Below are 18381 nucleotides of genomic sequence, written 5' to 3'. Positions count from 1 at the left end.
CCGGCTACGAGCTCTCCGCAGGAGAGCCTTAGGCTGTGCCTTAAACACATCCATCAAGTGAATCATTTCTAGCACCTCAGCCTGACAGTCAGAAAACCTTGGATCTAGCCTCTGGCTCTCCTCCAAAGGTCCTGCGTCCTACGCTGCCTGACCTTCCCAGCCCAGGAGGCAAAGGACGCCAGCGAACGCGGGGAGTCAGCGGCGAGAGCAGTGAGCGCCACGGCACAGCTGCTCTGCGGCCGCTCCTGGCAGAGCAGGGGCTTGGGGGGTCCTCCCAGTCACCAGAGAAGATTTCACAAGTAAAAACCTGCAAACTCTTTATTAAATTCTCCCATTTCATCTGTACAGAAAAAAATGCACATTATGTTCAGGATCTCAGTAACATCTCAAAATTACACAGCATGAACATGTAAAAACAAGGAACTGCCGGGATTTTATACATAGAAAGAAAAATCATTTACAAAAGAGGCTTGTTAATTTTACTTTTTTTTCTCTTTCTTAAAAAAAAAAAAAAAAAAAGTTCAAGGCCTAAGATCTCGCACAGCATCTGCTGTTCAGTTTGTTTTCCAGCTTGGGCCTGACCTGGGCACGCTGAGCCACGGGAGCCGCTTGGGAAGCCTGCCGCGGCCCAGCGCTGCCACGGCCACCCCGGCCCGTGTGCGGCAGCCTGCCCTGGGGCCTGCTCCTGCCTCCCCGGCTCTGACACAGGCCTGCTGGGCTCTGGGGTCCAGGTGTCAATTCCATGATGGGGGAAGGCAAAAACAGAACATAGAGGCACTATCTGAATTTTCTCCTTGCTTAGGCAGGTCTCTCTACTGCCCGTATCCCAACATCCCTAATGGTGTGTGGTGACAGGTCTTGGGAGAGGGGAGGAGAGGAAACCGCCGTCAGGATCCTGTCACCCCAGCCCAAGCAGAGAGTCCCACCTTGTGCTCTGGACGAGAACAGTCCCTGGGTCTCCACGGTGACCTCACTAGATGGCTCGGGGAAGCAGGTCACTCTGAAAAGTCAGTCTGGGTTTGTAGGACTTATCTGTTGTCTGAGGTCAGGGCAGGAAGGGGGCTTCGCCTTTGAACTCGACTGCCGTTAACAGGTGGCCCTGGTCCTAATGGAGAGGAAGACCAAGAGGAGAGTACTAGAGAGAGGGCTGACCAAAGACAGATGAGAGAGGGAGACAGTAAGAAAGAGGCAGGCCAGAACATCAGGTCTGGGTCCACAGCCCCTGGGAATCGAGACCAGGAGAGAAGAGGTGAAGAGAGGGGAGTCCCTAAAGGCCCAGGAGAAACTCAGGCTACTGGAGCGCTGCATTTCATAAAGTGAGGCATGTGCCGTCCAAATGGTAAGAAATAAAAAGAATCTGCCAGGTTTCTCAAATTTGTAAGAATCTGAAATATAAATATTATATACCTAACTGCACACAACTCAAACAGCTGTCTCCTCTTTGTTTTATGGCAAAATTTAGGTTGAACGTGTCGGGCTGGGCTGGCTGGCGTTGTGGCTCTCCGTTATCTGCTCACTGAACATAAGCTGTAGTCGGGGTGTGGGTAGTTTTTCGTGGGAGAGGGCAAGAAACAGGAAATAAAAGCCTTTCCTCAGAAGACCTTGAGACCAGCTAAGTAAGGAGGCCGCCCCACGAAGCAATCCACCTCTGCCTGGATGACTCACACTATAGTGGGGTCTTTGGGAAAGAAGCTGTACCACAGCCTGGGGGTGGGGAGGATGGGAGACATTTCTGGAAGTCATACGCACACATGAAAGTGAATCTTCTCTAGGGAAAATAAAAGTCGGCATATAAGTTCCTTTCCATTTTGTCTGATGATACGAAAACGGGTAATACAGACCTCTTTACTACTGGATTCTTTTATTACGTGACTTCGGGGAATGGGAGGAAGTGAAATCTGATCATTTGGTCACCTCTTCTGGGAAAGCAGAACCTCCCTCCCTCTCCCCCCACAGAGCTGCTCACTGTCCCCCAGAAAAGGAAGTGCAGGATATGAGGCAGCGGAAGGCCTGTAGGGAATTCAAGCCGATGCCTGCCGAGTACCAGAATCCCTGGCTTCCAAGGACAGGCGGGCTCAGAACAAACCGACTGGACACACAGCACAGGGAGTGGCAGCCGAGGGGTCTCCAGGGAATGCAGAGGACGAAGGCTTTCCCGCTGGGGTGAACCTTTACTCTGGGTGAAAGGGTGAAGCCTTACTCTGCTCCCGCCTCAGCACGTCTTGCAAGCAGACTTTTCTCAGGACAGCAGCAAGAGCAGAAGGCGGCCAGGGACGCACCAGAGTAAAGGTCTCACCTCCAGAGCTACCCTTCTGTGAGAGACACTCAGAGGGAACAGTCTTGTTCCTGACAGCCTGCCTGTATTTCTGATTTCCTTACCGCAGAGCCTCCAACCCGGCAGAGTAACCTCCTGGCTCTTGAGGGTCGTGGAGCACACGAAGTAGGACTCCCTGAGACACCGGAGTGAGTTGACAAGGCCAGATGAGTTACCTGGCTACTGTAATTTGCAGCAACTGCCTGAAGCCTTGACCTTGACCCCGTAATCACCCGATGGTTGTTACCATCTGGGCTAGATACCAGAAGAGATAAGGACAAGGTTCATCATTGGCTCCTCCACTAGGGCCACGGCTTCCTCTTCTCGACTAACTCTCGACTAGCTGATTGATCCACGACTGACCCGTAAGGGTGGCAATCCATGAGGCACAGCACCTGTGTTTTTCCACTGAAGGACAGAACGGAGACAGCGGAGCTGCAGGTTCGGATGGTGCTGGGCCCCCTGGAGGTAGAAACTGCTCAGCACACTATCTGGGACTCTGAAGAACGGGTCACCTGAAACTATTCCAAGCAGGATGGTGAAATGCTTTCTAGCAACAAGCAACTGAAAATACTGGCAGAATTATCCCTTTTATTCTATTTCTAAATATGACAAATGCTTCAAGAATCAAACTCCTTCTCAGGCTTCCAGATTTGCTGTAGACAACTAAGACAAACCCAAAATGTCAAGACACATTAAACCATGGCGATGTTTTACACACATTGGGAGGGAAAATGTACAGATGGAGAGCGGTACCCGCACACTCACCAAATGGTAAACGTTTATTCTATCCTGTAAGCCATGCCAGACACGTTGGTGGGGGCTGGCGTTTAGACGACATCCCCAGTTCTCATTCCCAAGCTCCCACAGCTCAGGTGGGCACTCCTGGAGGTGGACCATGCGGACCAGCCCAATTCAGTTCCACAATGGTGGCAGTAGGGGGCTTCTGCCCGAACTCCAAGAGTTTCAATCCCAGGATAGGTGCTGAGAATCAGGAAGACCCTAAGAGCATGAATGAGGGGACCAAGCAGCTTAGCAGCTCCCCTTGGTGACTTAAAGTACCCTAGGCAGGGGAACAGAGCTGGCTTCTGGACCCCACTGCCTCCAGGAAAGGTAGCAACAAGAAAAAGAAGAAAACCACAGTATTCAAATATATGTCAGTCAGATTAGACAAGAAGTAATTCGAATCAACTGATCCACACACTGACCCACTTTGTATGGAACACATTTCAGGGGAGACAAACGTGGTGCAGGTCCCGCAGCCCGCGTGGATGGCGGCAAACGAGGGGCAGGGCAAGGAAGGGCGCCATGGTCTATGTGGACAGTTTAGGCACGTGATTTATAATACTCTGTGGACGTCTAACAGGTTAATAAAATATATATTATATAAATATATCTCCTCCTGTACATGCCGCCCCCTTGTGCAGCCACCGTGACTCCAGGCCCCAAACTCAAACCAAGGTGTGCCAGGTTGCACCCTGATGCTTGTACCACTCCCCTGTACACGCCAAACCTGTCATCCCACACTGGAGGGACGAGGGCGGACGGCCAGGAAGACTGCTTCCATCTAGCTCAGATTCTGGAAAGACTGATGAATCATCAAAGTACAACATTTGGCCAATGCCTACTACAGTGGGTGTACACAGCAAATGGACAGAAAGGAAAAAAACCACGGAGAATAGGCTCCATCTTCTAACAGAGTAACTTTCCAAGTCCTCTCCACAAAGAGGCATGAGGGAACTTGTCTGGGAAGACAGCCTTGAGCCTGCAGAAGGGTCAGGTTGGATGGCCAGTCACACCCTGAGACCACGCTAAATCTTTATAAGCCACTGTCTCGGACCTGCATTGTTGCCCGAAGCATAAAGCAAAGTGAATCTATCCCTGCCCCTCCTTCCCGCCCCGAGCTCCCTCCCGCGGTGTGGTCACTGCCTGCCGGCAGGCCTTCTAAAACTACTCCTATCCCCCAACAGGGTCAGTCCAAATGGGACTGAGTCCTGTGTTAGCCTGGAGGAGGAAGATGCCTGGGATCCTGCTCCCTGGGACTCAGCGTCCAGCCTCTCGGCGCAGATCAAGTGACTGACCGGCTTCACACACTTTCAATCTCCTCTCCAACCCTTCACCCTTGGTCTGGGGAAGCTCATGCTTGCTTTACTTCACTGAAGTGAGGAGATCATAGGAATACTCATGGCCGTGGTGTCTTGACCAGCAGTGGCTCTATTAAGGTGGGAACTGGAAGGCATCACTGTTTCAGCAGAAGAAAACACGACCCAGAGCAGGCTGGTTAGTGGTTTCCCACTCCTCGGTGAAGTCCATGGCCCCCGCACGGTCCAAAGGTGCTTTTGAGAAATGAGCAAGACATCCCAGTAACAGCATATTGGGTGGTGTGTTTTCCCTTAAAGTCCTGCCTTTGCTTTACAGTCGCACAGAAGAAATAACCCCATTGCCCAAGTCAAGCCTGGAGGAGATGTGTTACTATATACATTTTTTTCTTTCTTTAAAAATTTTTTTTTTTTGGTGTTTTTGTTTTTGTTTTGTTTTGTTTTGTTTTTTAAAAAATCATTTGAGTTGCAGGTCAGGTAAGTTGGTTCTGGAAGTACTGGTAGTTCCATTGGTATGAGAGAGACTTGCCTACGGGCAGGTAAACCCAAATTTGCCAATACAGGCAATAACCCAAGCGGCCAGCTGCTGTTGCTGCACGAAATGGTCGAGGAGGAGGAGGGCACCATGGACACGGGCGAAGTCGGAGACGGGACAATGCAGAGGACACCTGCGGCTGCTCTAACATGGGTGTTGGTGCCACCTCTGAGAAGAGCGAGGTGAGTGGGTACACTATACAGGAGGGCTGTACAAACCGGGCACTGGACAGGTAGTTCCTCTGGCGGTCAAGGTGGCTCTACCTGTCCTTGAGCTCTCGTGTTACTCGCTTGGTGATACGTCCACACATTAGGCCGATCAGGAACAATATACAGATGCTCCCACTGATCACAGAGAGGATGTAGTTCTTTGACGGAGATGTCATCACTTGCATGGCGAGGTCAGAGAAGCCATCTGCTGGGGCCACCTGGAACGACACACTGCAGCATTGGCCTCTGAGAGAACTGTGCTGGGCAGTGCTAGCTCTAACTTGCCCCCTCAATCTTTAGTTGATGTCCTTTCTTTTGGGGAGAGAAGACAAGGGACAAGAAAATCAAACACAGAGCTACAATTCCTTTTCCTGATTGTAATATTGTGCATATCTACTGAATAAAATTAGAAAATACAGACAAACACAAAGAGGTGGGATGTCATATGATCCATCACGGTGATCACCACCAACCTGGCAGCAGCCCTTACACTGGGGACCTCACCACAGGTGGGACCCTGGCAAAATGCTCCAAATGGTTTTGCTTTTTCTCCAATGAGGTTCCATACCCGGCATGGAGCCCATAGTGGGGCTTGAACTCATGACTTGAGCTGAGATCAACAGTCAGCTGCTCAACCGACTGAGCCACCCAGGGGCCCCACTGACATGTTTTTAGTCATTTAGTCCTCAAACCAATCCCACATTACAGCTGAAGACCCAGAGGCCCAAGAGGTGCGAGGTGGCTACTTGTACAATGTCGCAAGTTCTTAAGTATTCAGATTTATTTTTATAAACAGAGAGAACAGTTGAGAATGTGTTGGATGCTGCTTCTGTATCTTAACTTCCTTTTACTCACCAGTAAATTGTGAGCGCTGCCCCCAGTAGAAACACTGTGTAAACATGACTCAGGCTGACTGAACACACGGCACCGCTCCCACAGTCGTGGACCTGCAGTCTAGCCAGTTTCCATCCCAGGCTCCTCTCTGCTTTCTCGAATGGACCTCTATGCAGCCCACAACAGAAGAATCAGGGCCCAAAGGCTCCCCAGGTGCACAGGGACACGGACCTGCTCTTTTCGGTTCTCAACTTAGCCTGGGTACCCGAGAGGGTCTGCCCAGACATGTCGCTGTGTCTATCTGCTTCTCTACTCATCGCATAGCGCCAGGGAGGTTTCAGATGAACCTGAATCTGAGCACTGACATTTGCCAACACGAGGTGATCAGCAGTCACTGCAGCAACTCAGCAACTGACCCGTGGAGATGGCGAGTGAGGACGAGACTAACGTGGCGCCCTCCGCTGCCGCGCTGAACCGAGGGCTTCCAAGCCGACTATGCTCCCTTGGAAGAACAGCTGAGGGCCGTGCTTGCTGCTCGGACAGCTGTGGTCCCTTCCCTTCCATCTAGGTGTGAAGACTTTTCATGGTCCTTCCTGTCTGCCTGTTACCCTGGACCTTTCACGCGGGTGACAGACAGAAGGAACTGTTCAAGAAAGTGGTCAAGCTGGGGAAGCTTCAAGGACACGGACAGACTTTGCAAGTCCCCTTACAGCTGGCCTCGCAGCAAGGACAGGAAGGCCGGTGGAGTATCTGGGGAACCGACAGAGGTGGTTGTTTCAGGAGACTCTCTCAGTCCTTACCTTTGCAGCGTAACTCCACATTTCAATCCGGTCATTGAGGCGTTTTTTGCACTCGGGTTGTAACCTCACCCGCTTATCCTCCAGGGCCTCCATGAGGCAGGACATTTCTGTGGAAGAAAAGGGATAAGAAGGGTCAAACTGTCCAGAACAGAAATTTCCGTAAGGCTGGGGAGAAAGGGACCTCACCACCAGAGAATGCAGATTTGGAGGCTACACAAAGTTAAGTCTATTCTAGGAAACTTGAACCAAGATTTCACATGAAGAAGAATGTTGAACTTCCAAGGCCAGCTGCCCAGCCCTTAAAACCTCTCTCATTTTTACTGGGCACATCTGGCTCAGAAACAACCTTCTACCAGGATTTGCCCAGTGTGGCCACTGGGAAAGCTGATGAAGCAGCTCCAGTTTGGAAAAGGGGGAAGAGGGCCGTGATGATGACTAAGTTTTGCTTTCCTGATACGTAACTCAACCCTCCCTTTTCATCAGATGCGTACATCTGGTCATGGCTAGGTCAGTTCAAACCTGCAGGATTATTCTTAAATTCATACTGCCACAAAACCCTCGTCGCAGCATCAACCAGGCCCCCAGAGGATGTTGTCTGTGGCTGAGCTGTGGCTGCAGAATGGAGCAGCTGTGAGCACTCTCCCAGGGGAGTCCGAGCAAGAGCTCAGGGAGGGTCAGAGTGAACAGTGACTTACGACGCCCTCGGCCAGGGGTAATGGCTGCACAGTGGTGTTTAATGTCCAGGGCACACGCTGTATGAAGGACTGGGTCCACAAAGATATCTGCTTTGCTCTCCTTCAGCATGTTTAACACTTCCTAGGAAGGGAAAAACATTGCAGAGAGAGCTTTTAGAGAGGAAATGCATCAGAACTGTTATCTGCATATACTTTATATATAAACAAAAAAGTCAAGGAGGGAAGGTTGAGGTTAACAACAGAACTTGTTGAGATAGGTGGCAAACTGGTGATGATGCAAAGAATGTAGAATTTTAGCAACTGATTTGATTCCATAAATACACTCAGAGACCTAGTGTAAGCAAAGCCATGTGTTAGGTAAAGCAAGGGGTTATAAAATCACATTTGGCTTTTGGCAGTCTGCTATGCCATATTATTAAATACTAAGTGTTGGTATTTATAGTGGTATAATATAGCTATTTCCTTACTTTAAGAGGACTGAAAAATGTGAAATCTGATAATCAGAATAATATGCTATCTTAAAATTCCCAAACAATGGTCAATATTTGCAAAATGTTTTACTTTACCTCTATTATCCTCAAAAGAAAAAAAAAAAAAAGACCGAGAGAGCATAAATCTTACTGCAAGAACAATTCTTACTGAGTTTGAAAATGTTCCGAACAAGAGGAATATAAAAACGATGGAACTGAAATCAGCTCTGCAGTCTCTCCATTTATACACGATGAAACAGGAGGTAAAAATAGGCCAGGAATGCCTTCTTTTTTTTTAACTTTTTTTTTTTTTTTTTTAAGATTTTATTTATTTATTTGTCAGAGAGAGAGTGAGCGAGAGCTAGCATAGGCAGACAGAGTGGAAGGCAGAGTCAGAGGGAGAAGCAGGCTCCCTGCAGAGCAAGGAGCCGGATGTGGGACTCAATCCCAGCACGCTGGGATCATGACCTGAGCCGAAGGCAGCTGCTTAACCAATTGAGCCACCCAGGCGTCCCCTTTTTTTTTAACTTTTAATTAAATTTATTTATTTACTTGAAAGAGAATGAGAAAGAGAATCTCAAGCAGACTCTATGCTAAGCCTGACGTGGGGCTCAATCCCATGATCCCAAGGATCACAACCTGATCTGAAACCAAGAGACAGACGCTCCACTGTGCCACTAAGGCGCCCCCAGAAATGCTTTCTTAAATAGTTTGCTTTCCATGGAAAGACTAAATATAGTCTCTATAACACAACAATAGCCAAAACAAGAAAACAAAAACCAAAACTCAAATATTGTTCAAAAAGTCCTCCTCAAGGTTAAATGGGATCATCTGATGGCAAAGCAGTCCAAGGAAAGTGTCTGGATTTAGCTTTCCGCCAACTCCCCTTATTCCTCATGTGCAATCGGAAGCATTTGAGCCGATGAAAGAGCTGTATACAAAGTCACAGTGACTCAACAGTGACATCACTGAAGCACTTTTCAAGAAAAGAAAAAGCTTTTTGAAAAAGATCAAATAGATCATCTCAGTAGCAATTCTGCAAGATAATGTACATTTAGCAGTTATATTTTGTTAACTTTGTTTTTATGTGCTGTTTCTGAAATGATTTTCATGGATGCAGAGTATGTACTGGTATGCTGGACCTGACATTTTGCTCTTGGCAGTGTACTCACGGTGCCCCTCAACAACAGGCTGGCCATGGGGATGAGACCTATTTGCAAAAAAAGTAGGACATGCGAAAGAACATTTAAGGTATAGGCAATTAACTGTCAAGAACCCAATTAAAGTTTCCTAAGAGGTAACAGTGTATAATTCTGGGGAGGAAGGTTTCGATGTTATCACTGAGATGTCAGAGGACAGCATTGGAAGGAAAACCAAAAAGGAGTGAAAACAATGGGAGAAGAGGCATCCGATGGTGGTGGTTACCTTCTTACAGGTGTCTGTCTTGATTTTGAGCAGGTTGACTTTGAGGCACTCTTCCACTTGACCCGTCTGCTCCTGGGCTGCAGCTTCCTCGGCACACAGATTAGAGATCTGTCGGGGAGACACATGAATCACAAGGCTGTCTCTACTCTCACCAGAATTGTCTCTGCAGCCTGTAGATTTGGTGATCCTCCCACATGAGGCCACAGGTCCTCTCCAAGAGTTTCCCAATGTACTTCACTCCCCTCCCTCCTGTATGAACTGCCAGACTCCATTCTCCTTTCCAAGGACTGGGACAGAGTTGAAAGCCAGTCAGTGCACCCATCTTTATGCTGTCAACCCCGAAATTAGAGACAAGACTGTCCCAGGACTGGTCACAAAGAAGGCAACCCTTGATGACACAGGAGGAAGGTGATATAGCCAAGTGAAATACTAAAAGCAAATGCTTTAAAAGGTGCAGGGTCAACCCAGACTCACAACTTGGCAATATACACACCAACATATAAAGGCGTTCTAAAACACAGTCCACACCAAAAATTAAAAACCTAGCCCTCCTTGGACAGCTTTATGAGTAAGCTTCTTGTAAAAATCTTTAGCTATGATCCCCTAAAACTGACATATATTGAACAGTTTTTCACATGGCCTTTTTGAGCTAGAAAGTCAAATAATTTCCAAGGACAGGCATTTCTTTGGTGCTATTCTAAGAGCACTGTATCTTTCTGGCAAGTCTTAGGGTATTCTAGGTTGACCATCAGAATGAGGAGAAGGGAAGAACAAACTACACGGAGACATATGTATGCATGATATATAATAAAGGAGAACCAGGACAACAGAGAAATATGGAATCAACACTCTAGTGATGGGACCAGTGCCAAGTCTAATTCAGTGTCACAGGAAACCAGAAACTCAAACAATGGAGAATCCAGAAGACGGGCCTTCAACTTCCTGCATTTAAAGCTGAAGGGAAAGATAATACAGAACTTTTTTCCAATAAACATTTCTCCGAAAACCTCTGTTTGTAACCAGTTTCATACCCAAACCCTACCTCGTCTGAGCAGTGCAGCTGGAGCTGGGGATCGAGTCGGTAATCCAGAGCGGACTCCTGGATAATGATCCGGATCTGGTCTTCGCAGTCTGAAGAGAGCCGCTGCGGGTGACAAAGGGAGACTTCATCAGCCTATCGGGCAATTTAAGCTTTTTATTTGGCCCCTGATTTGGGAAAGTAGGAAAAAGGCTTTGGGAGAGCACGAGCAAGCTTGGGACTTTGAAGGAAAAACTACGGGGGGGTCGAGGGTCCTCTACAAACACACCTCTGCGAGAGTCCAAGCCAGTTTACCTGATCAGCGTATCTCAGCTTGAGGCAAGAGATGACTTGACCTTCCAGCTCTGAATCATCCTTGGCCTTAGTCAGGATGCCATGGCAGAATTTAGGAATGTCAGCTTTACAGGCTTTCCTTAACACAGGGTTTAAGCGGTAATCTAGAGTAGAAAGTGGTAAATACCTGATCAAATGTTCCACCTGGATTCACAAACATAAGAAGGGGGGCCTGCCTTTCAAAGGGGGGCATATTATGTCAGTGACCACAAATGAACCACTGATTCGTTTATTTCCTAAATGTTTACAGAGCCCTCACTACGCTGTTTTCAATCAGCAACAGAATTTAATGAAAGAGGAGAGGTGGAGACAGAGACCCCAGGAATTCTACTTTGCAGCGGCTCCGTGCGCTCTGCTGGCACCAGTATTCTTGCTAGTTGTCACAAAGCCCAAGCTCCCATCACCAACCTTTCCCATAACAGGTGCTTTGGACAGCACTGAGATTACTTGACTCATCTTACCCATTATGTTACAGGTCTTGCAACTCAAGAGCCGAAATTTCTCCGTTCTAAAAGACATTACCCATACATTCTCCTATCACATGCAGGAAGTTTTGTTAAGACTCTGGACTTTTCAAAGAACTCTCGTCCTGACTCCTTCTGTCTCCTCCTTCCTGTGACTTCCATTCTGTTCTCCCAACTACTCTTTGAAGGAAGAATAAGTCATTTTGCTTATTGCATCCAGACTGTTCCCTTAAAACCCACGGCCAACAAAGCAACTGTAGTTTAATGAGGCTGGTATATGTCAACTCAGCTGCACGGAAGCCACACTCAGTGGGATGGGAAAGCCAGGCTACAATGCTACCTGTGTTCTGGGTGATCTGGCGCTTGGTTATCATCTGTTTGCATTTGGGATCCATCAGTTCACTGTTTTTATTTTGCTTCAAGCACTGCAACATGGTTTTGGAATCTGCTTCTGGACAGAACCTCTGAAAGAAATAAAGTTTTACAAAAGTAGTTACCCAAATATGGCAATTAACAGTGCCCATATCACTCTTCCATCGACTGGTGTGCTAATGACAGAATCGGCTTAGAGACTGTGGTACAAGAGAAACAGCTAAGTCTGAATCTGGACCCAGCCTCAATTTCCCCTTTCTTCATCTCTTCGCTACTATGTTGCTCACAGTTCTACTACCCCGTTTCCTACTTTACATAGGACAGACTCTGTACCTACATGGCTATGTTACATGACATCTCCTGAACTTAAGTATTATTTAAGTATGAACGTAATGCCATAACAGGTGGCCAGATAGTCCTAAAGGCATGCCGAACCCAAACGGGAAACTTATAAACTACCTACCAGCCAACATGAACAGGTATGTGGGGAAGGGACCAGGCTAGTTCATCTTTTAACTACGGGGGCTATAATCCTATCAAAGTTTGTGTGGCTAGCCTCTGTACACTTTTTAGTGTCCTTGAAGTCAGAGAGACCCATTTTGGACTAAAAATAAATACCACCTCTATGTGCTAATCAACAGTCTATCTGCTAATCACAGTCTACTGATATCTTAATTCAGATTGCTGAAAAAGTCATCAAAATCTTACAAAACTCCCACAAATCAAAGCCTGACAGGTTTTTTTTTTTTTTTTAAATTTTATTTATTTATTTGATGGAGAGAGAAAGACAGATCACAAGCAGGCACAGCAGCAGGCAGAGAGAGAAAGGGGGAAGCAGGCTTTCCACTGAGCAGAAAGCCTAATGGGGGCTCGATTCCAGGACCCTGAGATCACAACCCAAGCCAAAGGCAGAGGCTCGACCCACTGAGCCACCCAGGTGCCCTGACAGTTCTGCTTTTACATAGGACTCAAATCAACCAGGCCCAGCTAAAGACACTTCTAACTTACACAATTCTCTTTGCTATCTGATAGAGTAAAAAATATCATTCTGTTTTAAAGTAGCATTTTATTTTTTAAGTAAATTATAATAAAACATTTTGTTTTATTTTAAGTAAGGCATGAGAACTTCAAATTTAATCTCTTCATATATGAGGACAGATCCAGGAACTGGATCTAGGTTCTCAAGTCAGCCCTGCTATAAAGAAAGCTGGAGAAGTGTATGAGACAGAAGAACTTGTAGAAGAGAAAAGCCTTTTGATTGTGGAAGGACGCTGATCAGGACACTTGGTGGTGGTTTTTTCGGTGTACTGACCACTACCCACCCTCAAAGACTAATCATGTATTTACTGGGTATCTATTCACTCGTGCCTTAGGTCAAGGTAAGCTCAGTTAGCTTAGCTCGGTGGTTGTGAAACTTGAGCCAGCACCAGAATCACCCGGGAGACTTGTTAAAACTGACAGCTCTGCTCAGAGTTTCTGATTCAGTAGATATGGTCAGCCCCCAGACTGACCAAGCACTGGCGAGTCCCCAGGTGATGCTAAGAGACCACACTGTGAGAACCACAGTCTCATCTGTATAGAACAGCTTGAGTGGTAAGATTATACAGATTTGTTCCGACATTTAAAGAAGCTCATGTTGTTGTTTTTACCGACCCTGTGCTTACCACCCCTTGGTTTGGGGTCCCTTACCTTTATCATCTGCTTGCAGACTCTCATGAGTGTGTAGTCTAGTTCTGGGTCCATCATCTCTGTCTCCTGTAGCTTAAAAACTTTCTGGTGACAACGGGTACTTAGCTGCTTCTTGTTTTCTTTCAGACATTCGATAATCTAGGGCACAAGAATTATGGTCGTGTTAAGGGGTGTATCCCGGTTTGCTAACTCATGTGTTCTGACAGCAGCCTTCGGTTCTTAGTGCATCCCCCATCTTTTGCTCTATTCCGAATTCCTAGGCAATAGGAATCAGAATTTGCTCACCAAGGAGAATTATATTTATAGATTTACAGCTTCAGGGCTAAGAGTGAACCAGACTATATAAAAATAATGGAGAGTTGAGCAGGCTGCACTGGAGTCTAAAAGGAAGGAAACCCACTCAAGATTCCTGGTTTCTTCTGCCTTTCTCTGGAGCAAGAGCCCTGACTAGGCAGTGGGCACAAGCTAGGAGGTTCAGTTCAACTCACCATTTACCAGATGCATGAGAGAGACCCAATCCTTACCCTTGATAAATAGTCTCACAAGGTAAACTTTTGTAAACAATAACTACCAAAAAAAAAGAAAGAAAGAAGGTGGGGGGGGGGGTAACATAAAAGCATGAAGTGCCACATGATGGATTTTAAGATAGTGAATTAAAGGTATCCTGGAACTTGCCCTTCCCCACACCCCTTTATAGATATTATAAACAAATGATGAAGGGAAGCAGATGGGAAATTGCAATAACTAGGGCTGTACATAAAGTCAGGAGACTTCCAGGAAATCCTCAAGGAACAACCAAGAATCACCAAATAACTGAGAGGGAAAAGTAACAGAGCAATTAAAAAATACATTTAAGATCCTTAGAACAATACAGAAAGAAATGGTAAACCAGAAGCAAGAACAGATGGTTGTGAAAAGAACCAATTACAGATCTTGGGAACAAAAAATAAAACCTAATCGGTGGTCTCTGTAAAGAGAACAGACAGAACTGAAGAATACATTTTTACGCTGGGAAGTGGAACTCAAGAATTACCTCCATGCAGTACCAAGAGCAAAGACATGGAAAGTATGAAAGAAAAAGAGACGAGGAGGGCAGATTCAGACACTCCAGCCATCTGCTACGAGTTCCAGAAGGAAGGAAAAGGCAGTGTTTGAAAAAACAGCAACTGCGGGCAAAGCACCATGGCAATGCCCCCAACTAGAAAAGGCAGCTGAACCTCTGGAAGAACACCGACGGGAAAAATCACGTGCTTGCACTTCATTCCTGACATTTCTGGGTAAGGACCCTGTTCTGTGCATTAAGGAAACAAAGTTTCCCAGGTGACTCTTATGTTAAGAAAAAGAACTAGTCAAGAACTTCTGTGTAATGGGCATGGACTAAGGGAATAATCAGTTTTGGAGGTACATGGTGTTAGGAAAGCTAGGGAGAGGAGGAAGCATGTCTCAGGAAGACGCGGTGGGGCAGGACAAGGTGACCTGAAAGAGTGAAGACAATGAACAGGAGATCAAGACGAAGGCACATAAGGAACGCACCCTGGGAGGAGTCTGGTATAGCTTAGGAGGGGATGTTTAGGCTGGAGAGAATGTGAGGAGGCGCATCCCACCACCAAAGAATTATTAAAATGTTACCCTCCCATTTTCACAATTAGAAAAGAAAAAGAGACAGTCACCTGAGCATTGCCATACTGCACAGTGGAACAGTAGTTCTTGATGTCAGTCTTGCAAGCTTCATACAGATCTGGTTCCAGACGGATGTCCTCAGTCTGCACGGGAGGGAGCCAGTATGGAAAAGTGAGCTTGTTCTAAACTGGCGATGTCAAATGTTCTACAACTCAGGTGCTGAGCAGATCTTACCTAGTGACCACAACTCACACCCAGCAAAGCAGCAGCAGTGTGGCCACCACAGTACGAGGAAAGCTGGGATTTAGTTTCAATCCCGCTGGTAACTAGCTAGATGGCCTTGGACTTTCTTTGCAAAACAAAATGCTGTCACCTGCCCAGTCCCTTCACAGCACTGCTGTGACATGAAGTTAGATCATATGATGCGGAAACTACTTCAGAAAGCCAAAACCATGTAATATAAATGTAGGATCTTACTTTTATTATTTTACTGTAAGGTTCAGAGCTAGGGACCCGAAGTCTCCATTACAAGAGGACATCAACGCCAGCTCCAGTCAAACGTGATTATCACTGACTCACTCCCACCCTATGGGAAAATCTGGTAATGCAGCTTTTGTGGTATTACTGATATTCGGTATTCGTTACTAGTTTTTGCTTAGACTGAGGTGAAGTTAAGTATGATTCACAATACAGAACATATTAAACATACTTTCAGCTGTTTTCTTAACATGGTTTAACCTCAAAAGTAAAGTAGGAGGTTTCCTTTTACAGCGCACACGGCAGCTGACTTGCCGACAGCTGTCTCACCTCAGGACCCGTTAGTTCACCCGTGCGCAGCACTCCCCTGGAGGGTGCTGCTGCTCAGGGAGCGGGCACAGGTCTCAAACTGAAAGACGAAAATTGAGGGAGGCACGGCTGGGTGGCTCAGTCAGTTAAGCATCTGATTTTGGCTCAGGTCATGATTTCAGGGTCCTAGGATCCAGCTGTGCATCAGGATCCCTGCTCAGTGGGGAGACTGCTTCTTCCTTTCCCTCTGCACCCATACCCCCTTGGCCAGCTTCATGCTCTCACTCTCAATAAAAACAAAAACAAAAACAAAAAAGCCACACACACACACACACACACACACACACACACACACACACACACTGAGGGGGAGGACCTTGCTATAGGCCGTCAGGAAGAGAGGAGGCTTCTCCTGTTCTAGTCTGCTGCTGGACACGAATTTGGAGTAGGTGGCCTGGCTACTGTAGGCAGCCATGGTGAAGGAAACCAGGATTGCTGTAAAGATGGTGCCACAAACAGCAGAGACAACAGGGAGAGACCCTTGATCCTTGAGGGCATCACTGATGCAATGACTGTGTCACATGCTTAAGGCTGAACTTTCAGTGACACGTGGTAGAAATATTTTATCACTTAGGAAAAGCGAAGCAGGAAGCTGTCACATGGTAAAATTTTCGCACAAGACTCCAAGTCTTAACCATTACAGTAGTGGCTAAATCTTCCAATCTGCCCTCACCCTTCACCCCAAGCTGCTAGACCCTGTGTTTGTGGGCCCGGAGGCCATGCTATGAGGCGTTACCATCTCTAGCTCTTCCACCCGCAGCTGCTTGCGGCACTTGAGGGACACCCTGTGTTCCTTGGCTTCCTGGAGAGTGTCATTGCGCACGGTGGTGCTCAGGCAGATCACCACGTCCACCCTGTCAAGGAAAGGAGAAGGCTGAGACTGGCTGGAGCCACAGGAGGGCAGAGGGCCCAGAGCCAGGCTGAGGCAGGGGCCACACCACCACCCCAGAGTGCATGACCCCCTTTACCATGCTACTGAATGCTCTTTCTAGAAGTCTCACTGTGTTTTCAGAGCCCCGAAAGCAGTAATCTGATTGTGTATGTTACAAATGGCTGAAGGCGCATCCTGACTGGCGGGGAGGCTGGGGCGGGGGGGACACGTACGCAAGGACAGTTCAATGCTTGTTTTGTTACAAACATGTGACCAGAGAGGAATGCGGCTCTTAACTAGATTGTGTCTTTGATGAACGGTGAAGTCCATTTCTGAAAGGTACAGAAACCTAAGCAAAATGGGAACCTGGTTTATACGAGGAGGATGTGTTCTAGAAATGTACCTTTGCAAAGAGTGAGATGGAAGAACTGGGGCAGCCATATGGTAAAAACTCATCACTCTCCTCATTGAGACCTGATTCTTAAATGAATCAAGTGTGTGTTCCTTCACTATACCTCTTAACTCAGTAAAAACCCCTGCTGCTCTCTGGAAGAGCTGATGTAATGGGATGATGTTGGGGGGAAGTCAGTTAACCTCTCACTCATGCTGCAATTTGCTCCTCTAAGCATGCAACCTGAATCTGCCTCCTCAGTCAGACAGCTCGAACCTGGGAACAGTAAAATTGGCCTCCAGGCCTCTCCACAGCAGAACTGCCTGGGTCCCCTGTGGCTCCAGGCAGCTGTAAAGATGATCTGGCCACACAATCCAAGTGCTTGGCCATACTACCACAGCGTGTGCTGGCCTCCAAGGCTAACCCTACCAGAACACAGGGTATTTGTCCAGACTTTAGGGAAGAAGAATGAATCAAGTAAAAGCTACATACTTCTTTTTTATGTTGGGGCAAAGTTTCAACACGTCTTCCTTGCAGGCCATTTTAAACTTGTAAGAGAACCGAAAATCCTTCATCTGCACCTGAAAAAGATGATGTGAAAGAAAATGAGCAGCTCTGTGGCACATTCCAATCAGCAACACGCACAAAGAGTGCAGATGCCCGCCTTCCAGGCCCTATGCAACTCCTCTTCTGTCTCAGGCTTTACGACTGACCCACCTCCTCATTCCTCCCTCTGCTATGGCCACTCTGGCTTCCCTATCACTCTAGTCACGCTGCTCCCTCTGCCAAAAGGGCTCTTCTTCTCCCAGATCCCCCATGGTTTGCTCTGTCACCTCCTTGGCACTTTTAGTCAAACACCTCCTTCTGAAGACCCCTTGCTCCTTCACCCTCCACCCTGTAGGTGGCTTTATTTTTCCTTACAGGCCCACCTGAGACTGTATTTACGTTTAAATGTGTTTTTGTGTCTTTCTCTTATTAGAACATAGAACTGACAAGGGCAGGCTTTGTCTGCTCAAGGAGCCCACTGTCTGGGTGGGTGCCCTCAGAGGCCCTCAATATCATTTGGTAAAGGCAAATGATAAACGCAAGGCCCCAAGAAGAGATCAATTTTATACAGATGACAGATTTCATCCTCGTGGGAAGGAAGAGCTTGCTTTACCGGAAACACTTCCTTTAGATCTGTGCCAACTCTGAATACAGTTTAACCTTATTTGGATGTCAGACCTGATATGGCAATAGGATTTATTTATTTTATTTTTATTATTATTTTTTTAAAGATTTTATTTATTTGACAGACAGAGATCACAAGTAGGCAGAGAGGCAGGCAGAGAGAGAGAGAGAGAGAGAGGGAAGCAGGCTCCCTGCGGAGCAGAGA

At 47.0% G+C, this 18381-nt stretch overlaps 1 protein-coding gene across 2 annotated transcripts in view; it reads right to left on the bottom strand.

The window, feature by feature from the left end:
• Nucleotides 1–300: 300 nt before the first annotated feature.
• The window catches only part of GLG1 (golgi glycoprotein 1), a 163173-nt gene continuing 145092 nt past the window's right edge, over nucleotides 301–18381 (bottom strand). The window contains exons 16-27 of one of the 2 annotated variants that reach the window (XM_059152996.1): nucleotides 17499–17587; nucleotides 16481–16598; nucleotides 14949–15041; nucleotides 13279–13416; nucleotides 11558–11681; nucleotides 10715–10857; nucleotides 10424–10525; nucleotides 9382–9489; nucleotides 7487–7607; nucleotides 6792–6898; nucleotides 5213–5375; nucleotides 301–4167 (exon numbers count right to left, since the gene is read on the bottom strand). In XM_059152996.1, coding sequence (XP_059008979.1) covers nucleotides 4091–4167; nucleotides 5213–5375; nucleotides 6792–6898; nucleotides 7487–7607; nucleotides 9382–9489; nucleotides 10424–10525; nucleotides 10715–10857; nucleotides 11558–11681; nucleotides 13279–13416; nucleotides 14949–15041; nucleotides 16481–16598; nucleotides 17499–17587 — 1383 coding nt within the window. In that variant the 3' untranslated portion in view covers nucleotides 301–4090. Of the gene's footprint in view, nucleotides 5376–6791; nucleotides 6899–7486; nucleotides 7608–9381; nucleotides 9490–10423; nucleotides 10526–10714; nucleotides 10858–11557; nucleotides 11682–13278; nucleotides 13417–14948; nucleotides 15042–16480; nucleotides 16599–17498; nucleotides 17588–18381 lie in introns of both variants that reach the window. The other variant, XM_059152995.1, reaches the window with a different exon arrangement.

Source organism: Mustela lutreola, chromosome 16, assembly GCF_030435805.1.
Source record: "Mustela lutreola isolate mMusLut2 chromosome 16, mMusLut2.pri, whole genome shotgun sequence".
NCBI lineage: Eukaryota > Metazoa > Chordata > Mammalia > Carnivora > Mustelidae > Mustela > Mustela lutreola.
This window is presented reverse-complemented; position numbering and strand designations above follow the sequence as displayed.